A 20624-nucleotide genomic window follows, 5' to 3' on the forward strand; every position below is an offset into this window, starting at 1 on the left:
CTCTGAGGGTAAAAAGGTAAAAGAAGTTACTATAAATCCCTTTTGTCAGCGAGATCTCAGTTCACGCTCAGTTAATTGGCCTGTTTTGCAGGATTTAACCTGATGGCATAAGAACCTTGAAATAAATCTCTTAGCTACGATTAGAGATGAAAGAGATTAGCATGAGCAGGAGAGTTGAAGTCTTTTTATCCATCTCCATTGGTGGGTCAGTGTAAAGACAGAAGAACTACACAGACCTCAGGAAACCAGTACTTCACTCTTTCTCAGGATGCCTGATCCAGGTATTTTCTCCCCTGTACTCAGCAAGTTACCAGTTTGGACATCTTGTTCAGTCCTCTGAAGAAGGTTAGTGGTTTCTTTTAAAATAAGTTACAGATAGGTATCTGTGTTTAGCTAAAATGGCAGATTTTAGCGAAATTGGTGAGATAAGATGTGGTTTGTTTATGACAGAATTGCAAACCAAATTTCTTTGGACAATTTGCATCTAATAAGTAAATTTTATGAACAAATAAATAGCTGTGCTACATCTTGCACTATGTGCTTAGGGGAATTTGATAACAAAGGAACAGGTAAGTGGCATCTTGAAAGCAGAAAGTTACAGCATGCTGAAGGATGCTGTGTTTGAAGCGAATTAGACAGGAAAAGCTTGAGAACAGTATCGATAATATAGAACAGATTTCCACATTTATTGGGCTTCTTTTGGTGAAAGAAATATTTCTCCCTTTACAGAATAAAATCCAGCTTCCTCTCTTGTAGCTGGGGAAAAAACATCCATGTGTATATGTTCCGTAACTCCAGAGTGGCTCATGTACAATGGTGAGGTATGTTTCTAAGAACTTTGATAGAGGCTTTAGTTCCACTAAACTACTTAGGAGTGGTTATGGATTTACAGTAGCCCACTGGCAAATATAACTTGGAGAAGAAAGGGTACATACTGGAAAGCAAGGCAGTGACGCTTTTAGCTCATAACTGCACTTCAGTTCTTTCAGCTGGAAGAAATTTCTTCATGGTGCCCAAAAATGTTACTATGGGGCAGTATGCATGTTGCAATGCATCTCATGGTCTGTAAGTATATTCCATACTTCCTTGAACAGTTAGGGTGTATTTACAGAATTCATTATGATGGGAAGAGGGTCTTCTCATTACCTAAAATAATTCCCATGAACTGTTAGTGTAGGAAAAAACCATCTCAAGAGAAATATCCATGTAGAAGCTGGGAACACTAGACCTTCTGCCTAGTGTTTCCCATAGACTACTTTGTCAGGAACAGAGTAGGTAGTTGTTCTTCTGTCCTAGACTTGGTGCACTCAAAGCTTCACGAGAAGCAGAGTTGTCCCAAAGATCCTGTGTGCAATCCCAGGTTTATCAGTGGCAGCTGGGGTCAGTCACCGGGTGGTCACTGCACTACACCAACCAGTTTTTCCCCCTTTCCCCTGGCAGTACGGCTCATAGGAAACAGCTGATCTTGCACCACTGGGGGACTGTGGCATGGGTCTCTCTGTTAGATGAATGTGAATATTCTGTGAAATCTGCTCTTATAACAATACTAAAATTGCACCAAGGAGGCTGGAAATACCATATGAGAATTACTGGAGGCAAGGACTTACTAGAAGAGTTGCTCTTGCACATAATTTTTTCTATTTTTTTAGCTCTAGGCATCTGAAAAGAGGGGAGGAAGCTATATCAGAGTAGCTACATGAGATTGAATGTATCCCTGCTTATGGAATTCAGCTTCAAATTTCTTTACGGCTAGAATATGATAGTCTTAAATTTACATCTTCCAAAATCATCAGTGCCTCTTGAGCAGATGAATTTTAAGTAAAGGTGGAACTGTTTACAACTTCTGTTCAAATGTTAAAGCAAAAGAAGTTTGGCAAGTAGGGCGGTGACACTGTACCTGTGCATGTGCCTAACAATGCAGAGGCATTTTACAAATACATACGCGTATTTTGTTGAAATGAACAGCGAGTGATGCATTCATATATGCTGGCCATTGAACATGAACTGCTTATCAGCGGCTAGGAAATTTCACAACAGATTCTCTCTATCGTGAGCTCTGAGACTGGAGTACTGGGGGCGAATAAACCTATTTGCAGCAGTCATCTACAGCTATTTAAGTTCAAGTCATGAACTGCTTAACTGGTGAAGCAATCAAAGATGCTGTCTCCAGGCTTAGCAAGGCAGGCTGTCAGCTGAATTCAGATGGAGGCTTAATTCTGTGCCAGCAGAATTAAATAAGGTCTAAAGGATACCGTAGAAGAATGTTGTGAAGAAAATGTTGTCACTTTATAAATCACTGTTCTCTGGACTTTTTTGTGCAGAGGTGTCTATCAAGAATCAGTATTTCATCATTATAATCAATATGATTATCACAATATGATCACAATCAATATTCAACCATAACTGATAATCGGTCTTAACAATCATTAAAATTAAGACCCTGTTTTTAAAGTCACAGAGCTGCTGGCCTCAACACCTTTGGAAACAAGACCGGTAAGGAAAAATACTGTGCATTTTGTGCACTATTCTGCATATTCCACAGAAGATACACAGAGAATAATAGTTTTGAGGAGAATTAGTTTCCTCTCTAAATGCAAGAGAAAATAAATGCAACATGAATTAATTGGATCTCACAGGCATTAAAATGTTTTACTATTCAAATGCATGAAGATAATCTAGACCATATCCTAATATGAAAGGAACAACCTATTCCTTGCTTGTACAAATAAAATTGATTCCTTCCAACATGTACAGAGGAAGATGCTGGGATACCATTACCTGTTTGAACTGTACAACAATCTGCTTACCCAAGGTTAAGCTTCGTTGCAGCTGTTGATCCTTTAGTGGGTAGGTGTAGCCCTACTTCTGCACAGCTTCTCTGCAGGTAGTTTTCATGCTGTTTTAGCTGATACCAGTTTTATTCAGATGAAGTAGTAGAGCCCACTAGCTTAAAAACAATTATGCATGAGTAAAGCTGCTTATACTTCTTTACTTCCCCAAATTTATAGGATTATGTTTTACTGTTTATAAATGCCATTGTATTAGTGGAATCAGATGACTGCATCATCATATAAATACATAACTGTATAGTATAAAATCACTCTAGTGAAAATTACTGAATTAGTACAAGACCATGCTGAGAGCAGGTTTTGTGGGGAGGAAAGAAAGAAGAGCTCCATATATCTTGCACATGTTGAGGAAAGGCAAACACAAAGCATCGGAAGCACTGAAGAAGGGTAAAAGTTCATGGTTTGATCCTGCAGTATTGCAGCATAGTTCTACAGCCACATCACGCACACAGACAACACATTTTCTCCAGCTCTAGCAGGTTTTAGATCTCAGATGTTATTAGCTACTTTCTGCCTGTGACTGTGATATAAGTGGAGAGGTGCAAAGGAGAAGTTAATAGTAGCATTGCAGAGAAGCAAGGTTAAGAGTGCTGGGAAAGATGGTATTTTTTCTTAGATCCAATCATAGCTGGGGGAAAGAAGACAGACCTTGAAACACAGAAGTCCTCCTTCAGCAGTGAAACTGAAATATCAGATTTGAAACTCAGGGGAGGAAGGTGTGTCATTTCTCTGAATGCATTTTATGCCCATCATTGTGATCTTTGGAGAGAAAAATAAGAGTCTGTAGATCACATGGGAAAGTAATTAAAGGACTGTTAATAACCTAAGAGTGGGTGTATCAAAAACAAGCTAAAAAGTATAAAAGATATAAATTACTTAATACATGAGTAGTTTCCTGTCATTTTTCAAGTGGTTCCCCTTCAAAAAAATATTCTGGCGTCCCTTGGGGCTGCAGAGTCTTCTTCAGATGGGATAACGGACGCCGTTCCAATGGGTGTTGAAAAAGTCAAGGTTATTGCAGAAAGCACAACCAGGAATGAAGTTTAGGATTCTGACTGGAATATGGGAGACTCAGAAAGAAAATCAGTCTACAGGTGGTAGGAGGATTGGAATAAGGTGTGATTGTCACTGTTCTCAAGACAAGGGAAAGAACAAGCAACTTCAGCTGCAGGAGCAGAAGTTAAGACAGCAACAGTGATTCCTTAAGGATTAAATAGGCCTCATTTAATAGAATCATAGAATCATTCAGGTTGGAAAAGACCTTTAAGATCATCAAGTCCAACCGCTGGTCCAGCTATCAAGTCCAATACATTGTGCTATTCCAAAACCTGGTTTTTAATTAGAACTTTCAGAAAGGAAGGAAGGGCAATCAGGTAGAGAAAGAAACGGAGCATCGTAAACTGCTGATTTTTTTCTTAAGGTGTGAAGACATTCTGCTTTTTTTTTTGTAAGGTGGTATATGTAGCTTCACGTATAAAAATGGTAGTGCTTTTATGCCAGACCAAGTGGAAAAATGCTGTGGAGAATGGTTTGTTCACCAGTAATATATTCAGGTCATAGCACTGAAAATCTAATGAAACGTTGATAATATTTTCTAGAAAACCAACACAGTCATTGGTAGTTTAACTATTTGTTGAACATTTTGTATGTGTGGATAATCTCACAGTCAGTTCCCCCTTCAGTTTTTGCCAGTGATCTTATCTTAGTACTGTAGGTGCAGGAATAAGACTGCTTTTTGCTAGCAAAATTGTGTTTTACTGGACATAATCAGTGAAATGCCTAAAACCACCTATAGGATGCTGTGTTTCTGGTGCTATTTTCATGGTTTTTCCATACGGAAAAAAGGCTTATGTGATTATGCTGTATATATGTGCTTGTTTGTCCTACATAATAACTTTTGAACGCAAATCTGACCATGACACAGTAATCCAAGAATTATAAATTCCTAGAATCATCAAGAAAATATGGGCAATGAGTAGAAGGGATGGGTACCATGAATCTCCTGGAGGGAAAGCCAGCAGATCAGCTCAATTGTAGACATCAGAAAATCTGCACAGAAAATTGCTCTCGAGGCAAAAATCCATAGAAACCCAGAGTTCATTAGTTCTACTGTTCACTTATTTTTAATTGCTCTAGTCAGTTCTTAGAATTATTTTCTCAAGCGATTCATATTGTATGAAAGTTAAGCAATAAATTTCACTGGGGCACTCCCTTGGCAGGTCTCAGAGTGCGGAGGCTGTGCAGGAAGTTTTCTGTAGTCTCTATAAATACCCAGTCAAACAGACAGTAATCTCTATCTCTCTTCTTCAGATGTCTACTGCATGCCTTGGATACATGCTCCTAATCAGCTTACGAGATTTCCTTGACCTGCGCTTCTCTTCCTAGTGCTGATCTGACTATGGCTGTCCTCAAAATAAAATTCACCAAAACTAAAAGGGACAAATTGGCTCAGATCTTATGGATCCTCAACTGGGTTTCTGTAGTGAGCGGGATCATTCTCTTCAGTCTTGGCCTCTTTCTGAAAATAGAGATCAAGAAGCGCAACGAAGTGATGGCAAAAGGGGACATCAACTCTGTCCCAAACATGCTGATCTCTGTAGGAGTCATAGCATGTATCATCAACTTCCTGGGTGGAAAAATCTGCTACGACTGCTCAGATGCCAGCAAGTTCTCTCGATGGAAACTAGTTATGCTCCCATACATAGTATGTACCTTCTGTTTTACCTTCTGCATCCTGGTGGGTGCTCTCATGTGCTATACCATGAGGAACGAGCTGGAAGAGTCTCTCTATCTGGGATTGAGGGATGCTATTAAGTTCTATAAGGACACGGACATACCTGGACGATGTTTCTTAAAGAAAACAGTGGATATGTTGCAAATTGGATTCCAGTGCTGTGGAAACAATGGCTTTAGAGACTGGTTTGAAATTCAGTGGGTATCTGCTCGTTACCTGAACATGGCTTCCAAGGAAGTTCTGGAGTAAGTATTTATCAGTTGTAACAAAAAATTCTAGGAAAAAGCCTCATTCAAGAAGTGTATTGAACAGAAAGTAAGTTAACAGTAGTGCCAAAAGAACTTGAGATTCATTGACATTAATGAGAATATGGCAAAACTGCTTGTTCTCTGTCATCAGCCAAAAATTCTGGCAGTGTTTATCCTCCTTATTAAAACAGCATCTTGCGGCTGGAAGGCTTCTCTCAAAGATCATTCTAAATAACTCTGGTAATGGGTCTAACTAAAGAAGAGAAACCATTTATTTGGTTGTAGGCATGTTCACAAATACCCTTGTAGTTTAACTAATGTAGTAACCTTTAGTGGATAATAGTGGCAATAGCACTTTGTCTAGACCATATGCTCCCTCTAAAAACAAAAATACTGAAGTACTCAAGCCAAAAAGCATCCTTCTGTTTATATTTAGTCATTCTTGGGTTCTAGCATACACCTCACAAGGCCAAGTCTTAATCAAAAAACCTGCAGAATGACCACATTACTCACAAAATATGCTAACTACGTGCACAATCAAAGTTGCCTTTTGCTAACTTTTTAGGGATGCTAAGCAAAGCAAAGATGTATCTTTCCCTTTTTTAATGTGGGAATTAGCTACCTCAAAATTTCAATTAGAGGGAGCTGATGGTGGAAAGCAAAAAGGGTTGCATTATCAATACATTGCACAGTCAATCCTAAACAGTGACAGATCTTTCTCCTTCAAGATATTAGACTTTGAAAATGCAGGTTCAAATCTATATATTCACATGTGAGAAACTGCCAACACCATGTACACTGCATAAAAAAGGAGGAGAAAAACCCTTGAATTTTTTTTTTGCTGGTGCTTCACATGATGTAGCAATTGTGAAGTTATATGCTCAAGAAGAAGAGTCTGGTAATTCTTACAGACAATAGAAAAGGTAACAATTAAAATATTTTAAAAGTAGACAATCCAAGAATTATATAATAACTCTATTAAAGCGGGGAAAAAAGTCTTCACTGATGAGAGCGAAGTAGCTATATATTCCTGGGAAAGACAAACACAAAAACCTTGACTAGCATTTGTCAAGTGTTCTGTTTTGTTGAGCTCAAAAATCAGTGACAATAAAGCCAGAAGAAGGGAGGCCAAAGATCTGATTTTCACAGAATTTGCAACTTGAAGCTGCCATTATAGCAAAGCATACATACAGAGCTGCAAATATACCAGAGGACAGGACCTAGGAGAATATGGACAAGGGAGCATCAGCACGCATACGGCCGTTGGCTGTGGAGATAAAGAAATAAAGCAAGCTTTAGAACAAGTGTTCTTGAGAGAGAAGTTCGAAAGCCAGACTGACACAAAGCAGACTGACCCAAGAGGCATTTAAATCCTGGTGCTATGCTGAAAAGTGACACGACAACAAAGACAGTCCACAGGAACTTAAGAGTAGTATCTTACTGTGAGGACAAAAGTAAAATATACTGCCTTTTATTTCCGTGAGATGTGCAGAAACAGTAATGTTTTATCCAGGGTCTTAGCTAACTGTTTTCTTCTACAGGGTCACCTGTGCTCTGCCATTATTTTCAAAATACAGTTAATTTTGCCCCATGTAGGCAGAAGATGCCAGTGAAATGTGTGTGAAGGAAGTAATTACACTGCAGAATTTCTTTTATTGTATATAAGTTGGATAATTCCATCTCAATTGCTAGAATCCACATTGGTGCTGTATAACCAAATTATGCTATGATTTCCAAAAATCTGGTAGTGAAACATTTCATTTGAAATTGCTAGAAGCAAAGTCCAGCTGATAATGTTCAAAAAGGATGAAGAAGGAACCAAACATTTTTCTTTCAACTCACATGTAACCATTGCAAAACTGAACTTTTCACCTTCCATCATAATCCTCTTCCCTCCCCTCTCTTCTATACCTCGATTGCCAACATAACAATGTGACAAGAAATGGAGGGAATCAATGGGACCGGTAGGAGGATGAGGCAGGTTACAGCGGTACAGTCCTATCATTGCTTTGGTTGGGTAAAAATCATCTTTTTATAGTCTCAAAAGCAAGCTTTGCTTTACAGTACCACAACAACTTTGAATTGCAACAACAAATAGCAGTGAATGTCTCACTCCCTCAGCCCTGTTACTGAGGTCTTCCCTTCTAACAGTACCAAGATACATCATCCTTTAATTTGCCACCAGTCAAGGAAACACAACGGCAGGGGTACATAACCCAAGTCTGGAAACTGCTATTTTTGGCAGTAGAAAGAAGATTCCTTGTTATAACATGTTGCAGGAAGAAAAAAAAATAATTAAACTGATACTTGGGATCAAAAGAAAAGCTTAAGACCTAGTTTAAGAGGTTGTATTTTAACAGTTTCAGATGCTGTACTGTATTTGGGCCACATCAATGAAACATACAGGGCATTTTGCTGGCCCAGACAAAAGCTTCCCTTTCACAATGTGCCAGCCTTCCTCTCCCTCTGTGTGGTTTCTTTTCTCCTCCTGCATTCGAGCCTTCCGTTCTGTACCTCTCTGGCTCCCTTCCTTGTTTCCCTCCCAGCAAGTGGTTTTGCCTATGCCTGTTACACTGCTTGCACACCTAAGTCTGGTTTCAGGGGATTATTTGGGTTCTTTAGCATTGGTTTAATTCTGTTGCCATTACCAGGAATATGATAACCACAAAGTGAAGAGCTAGACTTGGAAATGGAGAGGAATTCATGCCTAACCCACTTCTAGGTGGGAAGTAGCAGATGAACTTCCTGACTTACGTGGAAAGATCTTTGAGGAAGATTTTTTCGACAGAAGATTAAACAAAACAAAACGCACCAACCTCCCTCCGCCTCTCCCCCCCAAAAAAGGCAGGTTGTATTTAGCAGGCCCACAGCAATAAAAATGAAGGCAATTCTTCTGCCATCCCACCACAGCCACAAATACTGAGCTTCATAGCAGCTTATGTTTCTTTTGAAGGATACATTTAGTCCCAAAATGCTGGAAGAACGCTGGACCACAGAGTTTCTGCTGCTTCTGTTCACCTGATAAGCCTCTGGTGATGACTTCCTTCCCTTTAATTTATGTCATCTGTAATGGAACAGGAAAATATGATTTGTAAACATTAAGAAATGAGGATAAGTTTTGGAAAATATTAAAAAAATCTATTATTAGCAAATGGTGAAAGCTGAATATCCAAGATAAAGTTGTCTTTCATGTATTCTGGCTTCCTATCAAAGGCTAAAGGGCATGGGCTTCATTAAAACAGGCCATGGTTCTCAACCTGTGGGGCTGTCTCAGGAAGTAAGTTTTTTGCAATGAGCGTGAAAATAGATACATGCTTAGAGGCTATTTTCCCAAAGTGGGAGAGCATCTCTTGCTGTCTTACATACTCTCCAATTCCTGGAAAATCTATTTCTCTGCGGCGTCTGCTGGGAAACAGAAGTCCTCACGAGGAGACACTAGCTGAGAAGCAGGTAATGCAAGGAAAATGGATGTGTCAGGGATTCATTTAACTCTTCCAGAAACTTGATTCATGTGAGACTGTGCTCTCTTTCCATCCTGTGCTTTTTTTTCCTCCCTCTTACTCCTTTATCTTTCTTCTTTCCCACGTGTTTTTCTCCTGAACTTATAAGGGAGGGAAAGGAATAATATTTAGCAATAAATACAGAACAGTTTCAAAAGTTACAAAAAGTATAGTTACAAGAAGTAGGAACTCCCTTGTGAATTAGTCTCAAAACATGTGCCGAAACAGCCCCTGCGCATGGGTTCAGTGATGAAATGCCAGCAGACAATTCCCAGTAGTTCCTGTGGCATGCAAAGTCGTTCTTGTGTTAGGGTCTCTCTTAAGGAATGCTTGTGTTGAAAATCAATCCAGCAGTAGTGAAACACAGGATTTCTAGGGCCATAAATTCTCTTACAAGTTCCACCAAGATAAATATGTTCAGAATTGTCTTCAGTATTTTCAGTGCAAAGATACCTAAAAAGGCAACATCTCACTGAATCCACTTCTTGCACACCCAGTACCAAGAACCACGTGAGAGGCTGTGTTGACACCACATGTAAGAAATACAGCAAATGAAAAATCTAGTTTTCCTGCAGTAAGCAACTTTCAAGTTGGAAATATATTCCCCTTATCTTTTTGCTACACTGGAGAGGCCTGCCTCGCAGCAGACTTGCATTATGTCCTTTTATAAAAATCACAGACGCTATCTGCTGTTGATACCAGATTTGTAATGCCTGAACTTTCTGTCCTGTTGCAGCCGTCTAAAGAGCAATGTTGATGGAAAGTTCTTGGTGGATGGGGTACCCTTCAGCTGCTGCAATCCCAGCTCCCCACGGCCCTGCATCCAGTACCAGCTGACAAACAACAGCGCTCACTACAACTATGATTTCCTGACAGAGGAGCTCAACATCTGGGTGAAGGGGTGCAGGGAGGCCCTGCTGGATTACTACACAGCTATTATGAGATCCATTGGTATCACAGCATTGCTTATTTGGTTGTTTGAGGTAAGTCTCCTAAAAACAGTCTCCATCAGATTAATCAGGGACTTCCTGCTCTCTAGGACAGGAAACAACTATGGTGCAACCCATGAGATATGCCTCAGCATCTGATATAAAATCCACAAGCACTGCAAGAACATTGCAGGACTTCCTTTAGTACAGACAACCTTCTCAAAGTCCCCAGAGCAGAAGCAAATCTCACTGAAGATGAGAACTATTAGAAGTGAGGTATATAATCCTGTATACTTACTGGGCTTTTTCAATAGACAATGGTACATTCCCTTCCCTGAAGCATGTATGGGATCAGATACAGGATGATACATGCAGTGACACAACTGCAAGAAAAGTAGGTGAGAAGGTCTGAGGGTTGTTTTAAGTCAGTTTTAACACAGAATATACAAAATGTGAGCAGGCTTTTGGCTGAATACGTTAATCTTATTTATAGTAAAAATTGAGCACAAGTATTAGTATCTCAGAGCCTCCTTTTTACACTCCATAGCGTCACCATATAGACAGTACTTGCCAACACAGCATACCTTTTTAGATGACATGTAGATTAGACTGCTTGTTACACAGTCAAAACAAGCATATCGCAGCCAAGCATATACACCTGCAAAGCTGCAGTCTTTCTGCTGGCCTCTGTAAAGAAAGTTGTCTAGATGTTGTCATCTGCAGGTAAAGGACCCCCCAATGACATAGAACAAAATATGGTTTTCTTCCCTTTTTAGTAAGCTTTCGTTTTCTGATTATTGCTCTATTACATAAATATTAGCACTATAATTAGAACAGTTTGCAGCAGTCCTCAAGCAGCGTGCTAGATGGGGCGGTGGTGCCAGCAACAACAGGCCTTTGGCAGCACCCGAGTAAGCTGTGAGCCAGCTCTCTGTGCTCCCTTAAATGTTGACAAGCTGGGCACGCTGATCTCGATTCCAACAGAACTATGAAAGCGGGGCTTTTTCCTAAACTTATCCTTGAGCCTCTACTATAGGTCATCCTTCTTAATTTTAACACATTGGCATGTGGGACACATACGGCTTACATATGAATGACTAAACTCCTTGGAGGAAACACTGATTTAATCAAGGTCAGTGGAAAAAAAATCCACGGAAATTAACAGACTGCAATTTAATTTTTTTTTTTCCCAGTGACTGATGGTCCATTAATTGATCATCCATTCTACCGCAATTAGTTGTAGCCTCTGAGGCTGCAGTGGTCCCAAGTAATTCTAGGTATTTATGCACTAATAAGATACAAGTGGGAATGCTACCTGAAGAATGGAGAGAGAATCAATCATTCTCTCCCTGGTATTTTTCTTTCTAAAAAATGTAATTAATTGGGATAGTGGTCAGATATATTGCTGGGATAAAGAATTTGTCTGCTTTCCTCAAGGTTAATTATTAGGTGTGTAAATACACAAGTCAGAAAGCTGACTTAGGGGTAGGACTGAGGCCGTAATTTAAACTCTCTCTTTAACCATTAACTGTTTCTTACAGCTCTCTGTACTTGTTGGTGTCCGGTACCTACAAACAGCAATGAAGAATGTCCTTCTGCTAGGGGATTTGGAGGGTGAATCAGATGGTTGGTTACTAGAAAACAGCTTTGTGGAAACTGCCAAATACAACATAAATATCATTAAGAACCTCGGCAAAGCCAATCAGATCTCCACCATCTCAGGCATGAACGACCCCAACATTGATGTTCAAAACACAAACTGTGGCAAAATCAATGTTTCAACAAAATCTATCCCAGCAGCTAGCTAGGTAAGTCTTCAAAGCAATGACATCACAAGTGTAGCTTTGACATATGAGTATTTCAGTTGCCAGATTTTTCACTGGTGGGGAAAAAAAAAGGTAGAGAAACTAGTAAGACAGTTGAGCAAACCACAGACTGCTGACAGCTCCAAAAATACTGATAATTCTTTGGCTGGATGTATTTTCACCCATTCTTGTGAAATCCCTGATTTTCAACACTACACAAACCAAACTTTTAGAATTTTCCCCATTCACTCTCCCTCGCTTACATAATTCTGTCATGGTCTGAATATGTCAGAATAATCATTTTGCACGAGCAAATGTTCCAGATACGATGGGTCTACATCTACTAACATACAGATTGGTCTGCTATGTACCAACAGAGTTTGTCGTTACTGTCATCACTGTCATTACATCTATAGAGATCCCAGCAGCAGGGAAATCCCAGAAGAAATTATTACACCAGAGAAAAAGGTTCTTTAAAAAAAGACAAAAACCATGAAATAAAAAACTCTGCTAGTCCAAGTTAGGAGAGAGGACATTTTAGCCAAATTATTCATATATTGCAGCTTTTCTAAAAGAACCTACTAGCTAGGTGAACCCAAGTTGAAGGCAATGAAAGTTAGCATAATGCGCTTCACTTTTTTTTCCCCCAAAAATAGCCTGAAGTATCCCTTCATTTTTCCCCCTCCGTAGTTTAGAGAAAGCCAGCTGCCACACCTCTTTGCAAGTCGATGGGGTACTGCTGAAAGGAGTTTTCTGCTCAAGAAAACTAATTGACAGCTCATGCCAGAATACTTAAAATTCCAAGCAGCATGTGATGACAGAAGTTTAAAAACAAGAAAATGCTTCCCATAAAACAAACACTGATGATCCTACGTGTATAAAAGCTCCTAATTGCAAAAGTAGTTACCTAGATCCAGGGGCAGGAAGATAAGGGATTATTTGGAACCAATGAAGGCAAAGATAGTCTGACAGATCTCCCATCACGTTCCTAGTACAGCGCTCAGGAACTTTGTCAAGGCATGGTGCGAACGCCTTCTACACCCAAGACCCTTGTAGTTACAGGATGCCCTATGAGTGCAATTCATCATTAACAGTAAGCAGGAAAAACATACCCATACAGAATAGAGAATAAAAGGCCAAATAAAATATTTTACTTGTTGCTGTTGTGAATAATACATTTTTTGAGGATAAAATTGGACAGCTTGTGCATTCTTTGTGTATAATCAAGTAAAAGTAGTTATATCCCTGGGGTATTCAAAGCAGAACTATTCCTGCTTTTGAAACTGTGCAAAAGTAACAGTAAAAATTCCTTTACATGTCTAAACAATGTTGTTTTCTATAACACTAGAATAAGCAAAACTATACTGTAGGAATATATTGTAAATAAAGTGTGTGTTGTAAAAATCTGTATAATTCAAGCAGGCTATATGCATGATCATAATTTCACATGCAATTGCTTCACTGCTTAAAATTTTAGGCCTATACTTAAGTATGTTAAAAATAAAAGTGGACAGATGGGGCCTGTCTGCAATAGTAGCCCGTAGCAGATGTTTTGCAAAAGGCACATAAGAGGCAAGACCACTAGAAAATAGTTCTTTCCCTGACAAAGTCTCCTAGCTTCTAGGAAACAGCAGTTTGGGACTTGGTGTGACCAAGAGGGTATTTGTATCACTGTGTTTTAATAAATCTCTATGTACTTTTTTTTTTCTATGAATTTGCATAGAATTTTTTTTAAACCCATTCATGGTTTTGATATCCAAAACATTTATGACAATGAGCTTCAGATTTTAATTTCTCACAACTCAATCCTACATTGCTTGAAAATCTGCTTCTCTTTGCTTGTTGACTCCCTGACAACTTAATCAGGTATCCCCTAATTCTTCCTATAAGATGTAGCTGATGGTCATTCCATATTTATTCCCTCCATGTCGTTCCCAGTTTTACAGTCCTCCATTACAATCTCCCTTGGTCCTACATTTCCAAGTTGAAGTAGTTGCTATTTAACCTTTTCTTCTACGGAAGTTGTTTCACACCTTTGATAATTTTCATCACTCTTCTCAATTTTTTAAGATAACAACACTGCTTAGAGCTAAAGACATCATGAACTAAATAGGTCTTCCATCCTTTTCCTGAGAATTCCTATCATTGCTTGCCCTTTTGAGTGTTTCTGACGATCGAGATGATAACATTTTCATGAACTATCCATAAAAATACTAAGAAAATCTTTGGTATTAATATGTCTGGGGGTGCTGGTTGACAGTGGGCTCCACGTGAGCCAGCAGCGTGCCCTGGCAGCCAGGAGGGCAAACCCCATCCTGGGGTGCATCAAACAGAGCATAACCAGCCGGTCAAGAGAGGTGATTAATTATCCCACTCTATTCAGTGTTGGTGCGACCTCACCTTGAGCACTGTGTGCAGTTCTGGGCCCCACAGTTTTTAAGAAGGATGTGAAGGTCCTTGAATGTGTCCAAAGGAGGGCAACAATGCTGGTGAAAGAGCCAGAAGGAATGTCATGAGAAGAACAGCTAAGGACTTTGGGCTTGTCTGGGTTGGAGAAAAGGAGGCTGAGGGGGTGACCTCGTTGCTCTCTACAGCTTCCTGAGGAGGGGATGTGGAGAGGGAGGTGCTGAGCTCTTCTCCCTGGTATCCAGTGATAGGACGCATGGGAATGGCTCACAGCTGTGCCAGGGGAGGTTTAGACTGGACATCAGGCAGTATTTCTTTACTGAGAGGGTGGTCAAACACTGGAACAGGCTTCCTAGGAAGGTGGTCGATGCCCCAAGCCTGTCAGTGCTTAAGAGGCATTTGGACAATGCCCTTAATACCCTGCTTTAACTTTTGGTCAGCCCTGAATTGGTCCTTGTGGGTCCCTTCCAACTGACATAGTCTAGACTAGTCTATTCTGTTGCGAGATGTTAGATTTTTACATAGCTACATTCATTTTTGTTCACCAAAACTGAATCTTCTGTTATTTTCCAGCCACTAAGTTTCATAACAATCTGCTGAAAACATTCAGAATAAGCTTTTTTATGGAGTATCTCTGGCAGAATTTGCCATTTTATAATTCCCCTTTTCAGATCACTTCTGAAAATGCTGAAAAAAACATGCAGATTTCTGTGGATCTCAGTTGTTAAGCTTCTTCCATTATGAAAAGACACCATTTATTCTTTTACTTTGTTGCTGACCCAGATCTTCCTTTTTATCTCATGACAGCTTCTTCTAATTCTCTGAGGTAGTTGGAGGACACTACTTAAAGTTTTTTGAAATCTACATTACTACTGACCGGCTCAACATCCTCATCATATTCATTAACTCCTTCAGAGAATTAGATTTGTAAGCTAAGACTTCCCTTTACAAGAACTATGTTAACTCGTCCCTTTGCACTGCATTTATCTATGGGTCTACTTCTGTTCTTCATTTCAATCACTTTGTCCAGTGTGGAATTCAACTTAACCGGTGCATAATTCCTTCAACCACTTCTGAGAGCCAAAAATATTACTTCTGCATCAAAGTCTGTTGTGGTGGTGGTGCAGAACACTGAGGACAACGGTGTCCGCAGCCTCACCAGCAGCACTAAAATTAGCTGATACATACTGGAAAAGAATGAACACAGAAAGTTGTAGCACCTTAAGAGAGCAAGGAGAAGGACAGTCACGTACTGCGAATTAATCAGGCTTTGCAACAGAACGTGATTTTTTAAAAATGTAATTTCTTTCTCAGATGAGTACAGAAAGTGTCACCAGCATCAGTCTCTTCCTCGATCACTTCCTCAACATGATTTTAAGTCCATCTACATCTGGAAAAACAGTTCTAGATTGCTAAATAACCAAAATATGTAAGATAATCAGAAATAACTCAGAGAAAACCATAAATTATTTCTGTAAATTTGTTTCATTACGAAAAATTCAATCAAGAGGACCGAGAATATGCAAATTTTAAAAAATAAAATGCTTTTTAAAAAGCGAGGAATGGTTCAGCATGATGAAAGTGGTTGTAAAACAGGAAATAAAAGCTTTTTTTTTTTTTTAAAAGAAGGAAATCTTACTCTGTATTTTAGGAAATACTTCCTACTGGCAAAATGCATTTAACCGTAGAAGCAGATGAAACTGGCATTTTGCACCATTTAAAAATCCCTCCAGGTCAGCTATGTAGCTTGCAGAAATGTAAGAGCCGTGAGCTTACTCTTTTGATAACTCTCTAGTCGAGGTCCCTGCACGATGGATTTGTCAAGAATCTGCTCTGAAAAATGTATTTGGAAGGGAGAGTGAACTACAGTGATGATCCAGCCTGAGCAGCTCTGTAAAGACACAGCAGTGTCATGCCGTAGCTGGGGGAACACATTAGCCTGAAGAGCAGAGGTGTCACTGTCCAGCTACACAACTTCCGCGTCCCGTCCCCCCCCCAGCTTGTTTACTTTCATATGAAGAGAACATGTTTTACCAGAAAAGACCAGTTAATATTCAGCAAGTTCACCTTTGCCTCTCAGCCAACTGCCAAAACCTGCAGCAGCGGCTAGTGATGGGGATTAGGCATTCAGAGTCCTCATCAATATAGATATACTGCAAAAAGATGACAGCTCATTTCACAGTAATCAGGATAAAAATTCACTTTTTTCAATAAATGCTTTCTTCTTTGCTTTCTATGTATTTCCTCAGGCGGTGGAAGCGCACCCTACGTTCCTAGCTTGCTTTACAGCACCTGCAACTGTAGCTTGGGTTTCCTGGAGTATTTAACATCACAGACACTGGATCAAGAAGACAAACTCGGGTAGCAGCACAGACTCCATCTTTAATTCTCCGTAATGTATAAAGACAAAGATGGCATTAGCAAGCCAAGCCTTTAAGCCGGAGCATCTGCTCAGATACAGAAATAAATACGATTTGCGGGACACTTCTTATCCTATTTGTTATTAATGCTTAATCCAGTCAGAATTAATAACAATACATTTGTGCAACAGCAACTTCCAGAGTAAGGAACTCACCTATGCATAAAACTATCTTCTTTATGAAGTTCTTTATTAAAAAAAAAAAAAAAAGAAGAAACATTTTAATGTTCAGTTTCTGATAAAAGCACTATGACAGTTCCTGTAGAAATTGCAATTACGATGCTCTTCCCGATTACCACTGAAAACACTTGCTCTACTTTGATCATAAGGAAAAAATTATTAGTAATATATATATATGAGTACAGCACATGCAGAGTTTCATTTATATTAAAAAGAACGCAGCACATTTCCTTAGCAGATAGAAACCTCCCTTCTGCAAACTGACTTTTTTTTTTAAACTGCATACAATCGTACAGTTCTCTGCAACAGAAAGATTCATTATATTTAAAGACTTACAAATCACGTGGTATCCATGTGCTTTGTATCAGTTTCCCACTACAGGAGCACTTTAGGCTCTGCATGGGGTACTCTGTAGTTTAGCAAAGGCCCATGAAGGTGCAAAGCTCATGGAACACAGGTGGAGTCCTCACCTATGAGGAGACCATCACTTAAATGGATGATCTCATCCTGCTCCTGTCTGGCAGTTCGCAGAGGCAGACTGCCTGGAGTACGTAAATCGAATTGCTCAATGAAGTTCTGCGTAAGTCTGAACTGGGAGAATAAATATTCCTAGATTACCTGCAGTATCATGAGATTGAGGTATGTTGGTTTTGCCACTGTTAGTAAAGGTCAGCGTGATTCACAGGAAGAAAAATGGAATGGCAGAAGATTGGAGGCCTTTGATCCCCTAGAGTGGATCAGTCCTCGGGCTGCCATGGCACGTTCAGGACAACCTTCAAGCAGAAACTCAGGCGTGCTGAGATAGCCTCTCTCCAAGCACCAGGCTGCACCTCAGTGCTTGTACCCAAAGAGCAGCAGAACAGTACATTTCAGACACTAGTAAGAGGAAGGAGCCATGCTGAAAAAGAATAACCACAGATCTTCACAAACAGGGCAAGGACTTGAAATGATCATGAAATCCACAGTCCCCACTACCCCCTTCACACCATTTCGATGAGGCTCATTCACCCAAGCGTGAAGCCTGGAAACCTCCTAAAATTAAGTCTGATGGATTCCAAGTTGTATGACCAACCTGTAATTAATCAGCTCAAACTACACTCCACTCCTTTTTTTGACACTGATCTCATCAATTTGTCACAGAAATAAAAAGAAAACTCAGGTCCAGTTTTAACATGTCACGTTTAACTTCATGTCTGGTCTCCTCTTACTCACCATTACGCAAAATAATACATAAAATCCATTTGAATTTCAGCTTGCTCTCCTTCAACGCACATTTCCTTTACACAGCTTCTCTTTCATGTATGTTTTTGACCATACTGAATGTAAGTTTAGAGAAACGTAGCTAAGGATTAGAAATAACTGGGTTGGAGAGACTTGTATAGGAGCGGATTTCCATTATTATCCATTTGTTTTCTGTATCAACCCCCAAATTTAGACTACCTGCAAAACAGATAAAAACAAATAAGAGATTGCACCACAGAAATGAAACTGTCCTGGTTTCAGCTGGGATAGAGTTAATTTTTCCCCCCAGTAGCTGGCATAGTGCTGTGTTTTGGATTTAGCATGAGAAGAATGTTGATAACTCACTGATGTTTCAGTTGTTGCTGAGCAGGGCTTAAACCAGTCAAGGACCCTTCAGCTTCCCATGCTCTGCCAGGGGCACAAGAAGCTGGGAGGGGGCACGGCCAGGACAGCTGACCCCAACTGGCCAAAGGGCTGTTCCAGACCATACGACGTCATGCTCAGGGGAAGCTGCTGGGGGAAGAGGGATTGCTGCTTGGGGATGGGTTGGGCATCGGTCAGCAGGTGGTGAGCGATTGCATTGTGCATCACTTTTGTAAATTCTGTACATTCTCTTACCATTATTATTATTATTCTTTTCCTCTGCTGTTTCATTAAATTTTCTTTATCTCAACACCTGGGTTTTACTTTTTTCTTCTGATTCTCTCCCCCATCCCACCAAGGGGGTGGGCGAGTGGCTGCATGGGGTTTAGCTGCCTGCCAGGCGACAGAAACCAATCTCATTTTTGAAGAAAGTATCTTTGAAGATCTTGTCAAGTAATAGGTTAAAAGAATCTAAGTAACACACCTAGGTGTTGTATCATGCATCTGACTAGTTTACAGTGGAGATCATTCAAAGATATTGTCTGGAAAATAAAGTGGATTTCAACCATAAAGCAAAGCACATGATGGCCAAGATTCTCATCTAGACAACTTTGTACATTGCACTTAGAGATTCTTACTACACAAGAAACGGTGCTGTGGCTTTTTTCCTTCCCCCAATGAATGAGCTTCTTGTTCTAACCTTCTTCAGAACATTTTCGCTAGTAGACTTTAATCTATCCACCTCTATCTTTCATCTTTTCAGGAATCGTTCCTTAAAAAGACATTTGCTTTACTAAGAATAAGCATAGAGAGCAACACCATTAACACCCAAACTCTGTAAGCTTAATGGTGCCCGAAGCTACAACCAAGCAGTGAGAAAGCGATGACAGCCAGCAGCTTGTAACATCAAAAGGAGAAAGAAGTGTTGGTCGCTTCTACGTAAAAGATTTCCTGGCTATTTGCTTAGCTCTGTAATAAAACACAGTTTTGTTTTTAAATACGTGTCACACAGCACATTAGACCAACACCACAAACTTTCCTTTTCTAGATGTGAAGTATCCGACAGACTGTACAGCCAGTTCTTCTTCGAGAAGCTACAAAACCAGAATCGCTCCACTAATCAGTTTAAGGACATCTAAATACTCAATTCTGTACTTAAGACTTCTTTTACAACTTGAAGCAGACACTGCAGGGATTTGCATCTGTAAAATACTAGGACAACTGGAATATTTCTTTAAGTGAGGAAAAGCATGCCACCATTACTAACCGGTACAATGATGATATGGACTACAGGGGTAACTGCTATTGTTTACCACCCATTTAATAACTCTTCTCCTTTTCCGTACCAACAGATCCTGCTATAATGCTGTTGTAAAATGAACTGTGAAGTGTCAAAGTGGCTCCAAATAAAAACGGAATAATCTATGAGAAGTTACTTTATTTCCTTTTTTTAAATATACATATACAAGATATTTTATTTCAAAAGCACAAGAACATTATACAAGTTTCAAATTTACATTTTTGCAATTAAAGATACCAATATGTGCATTATCAAATAACTTCTTCTGTCAGCTTGGATGAAACAGGAATCAGTGGCATAAGCGTCTTGCGATCACTAAATACAGATTATACTCACAGTGAACAAAACTGCATAGTAATTCATGAAATGAAAGATGACCACGCTAGTCAGTGAATGATATGGGAGCCCATTTGCTAAATTAGTATGTGCAAACGTACAGAAAGATGCAACTTTCCTCTCCCGCTTCTTCAGCTACAAAGATTTCTAGAGCTTTAAACATGAGCTCACCTGCTCAGACCAGCTCCTGTCCTTATATAGTACAGTTCAGACAGAAAACAAAGTAAAGTGATCTCACTGCATATTTGATAACAGAGGTTTTGTATCAGTGAAGTGCAAGGTAACTGAAAGTTTTTGATAAATGAATAGGTAA

At 39.6% G+C, this 20624-nt stretch overlaps 1 protein-coding gene across 1 annotated transcript; it reads left to right on the top strand.

Moving 5' to 3' along the window:
* Positions 1-4531: 4531 nt before the first annotated feature.
* LOC104132274 (photoreceptor outer segment membrane glycoprotein 2) lies at positions 4532-12068 on the top strand. The gene is made up of 3 exons (XM_035900973.1): positions 4532-5828; positions 10068-10314; positions 11802-12068. Exons 1-3 carry the CDS (start codon positions 5248-5250, stop codon positions 12066-12068), a joined length of 1095 nt encoding a protein of 364 aa, XP_035756866.1. The 5' UTR covers positions 4532-5247.
* The last annotated feature ends 8556 nt before the right edge of the window (positions 12069-20624 follow it).

Source organism: Egretta garzetta, unplaced genomic scaffold, assembly GCF_000687185.1.
Source record: "Egretta garzetta isolate BGI_Z169 unplaced genomic scaffold, ASM68718v1 scaffold828, whole genome shotgun sequence".
In the NCBI taxonomy this organism is placed as follows: Eukaryota; Metazoa; Chordata; class Aves; order Pelecaniformes; family Ardeidae; genus Egretta; species Egretta garzetta.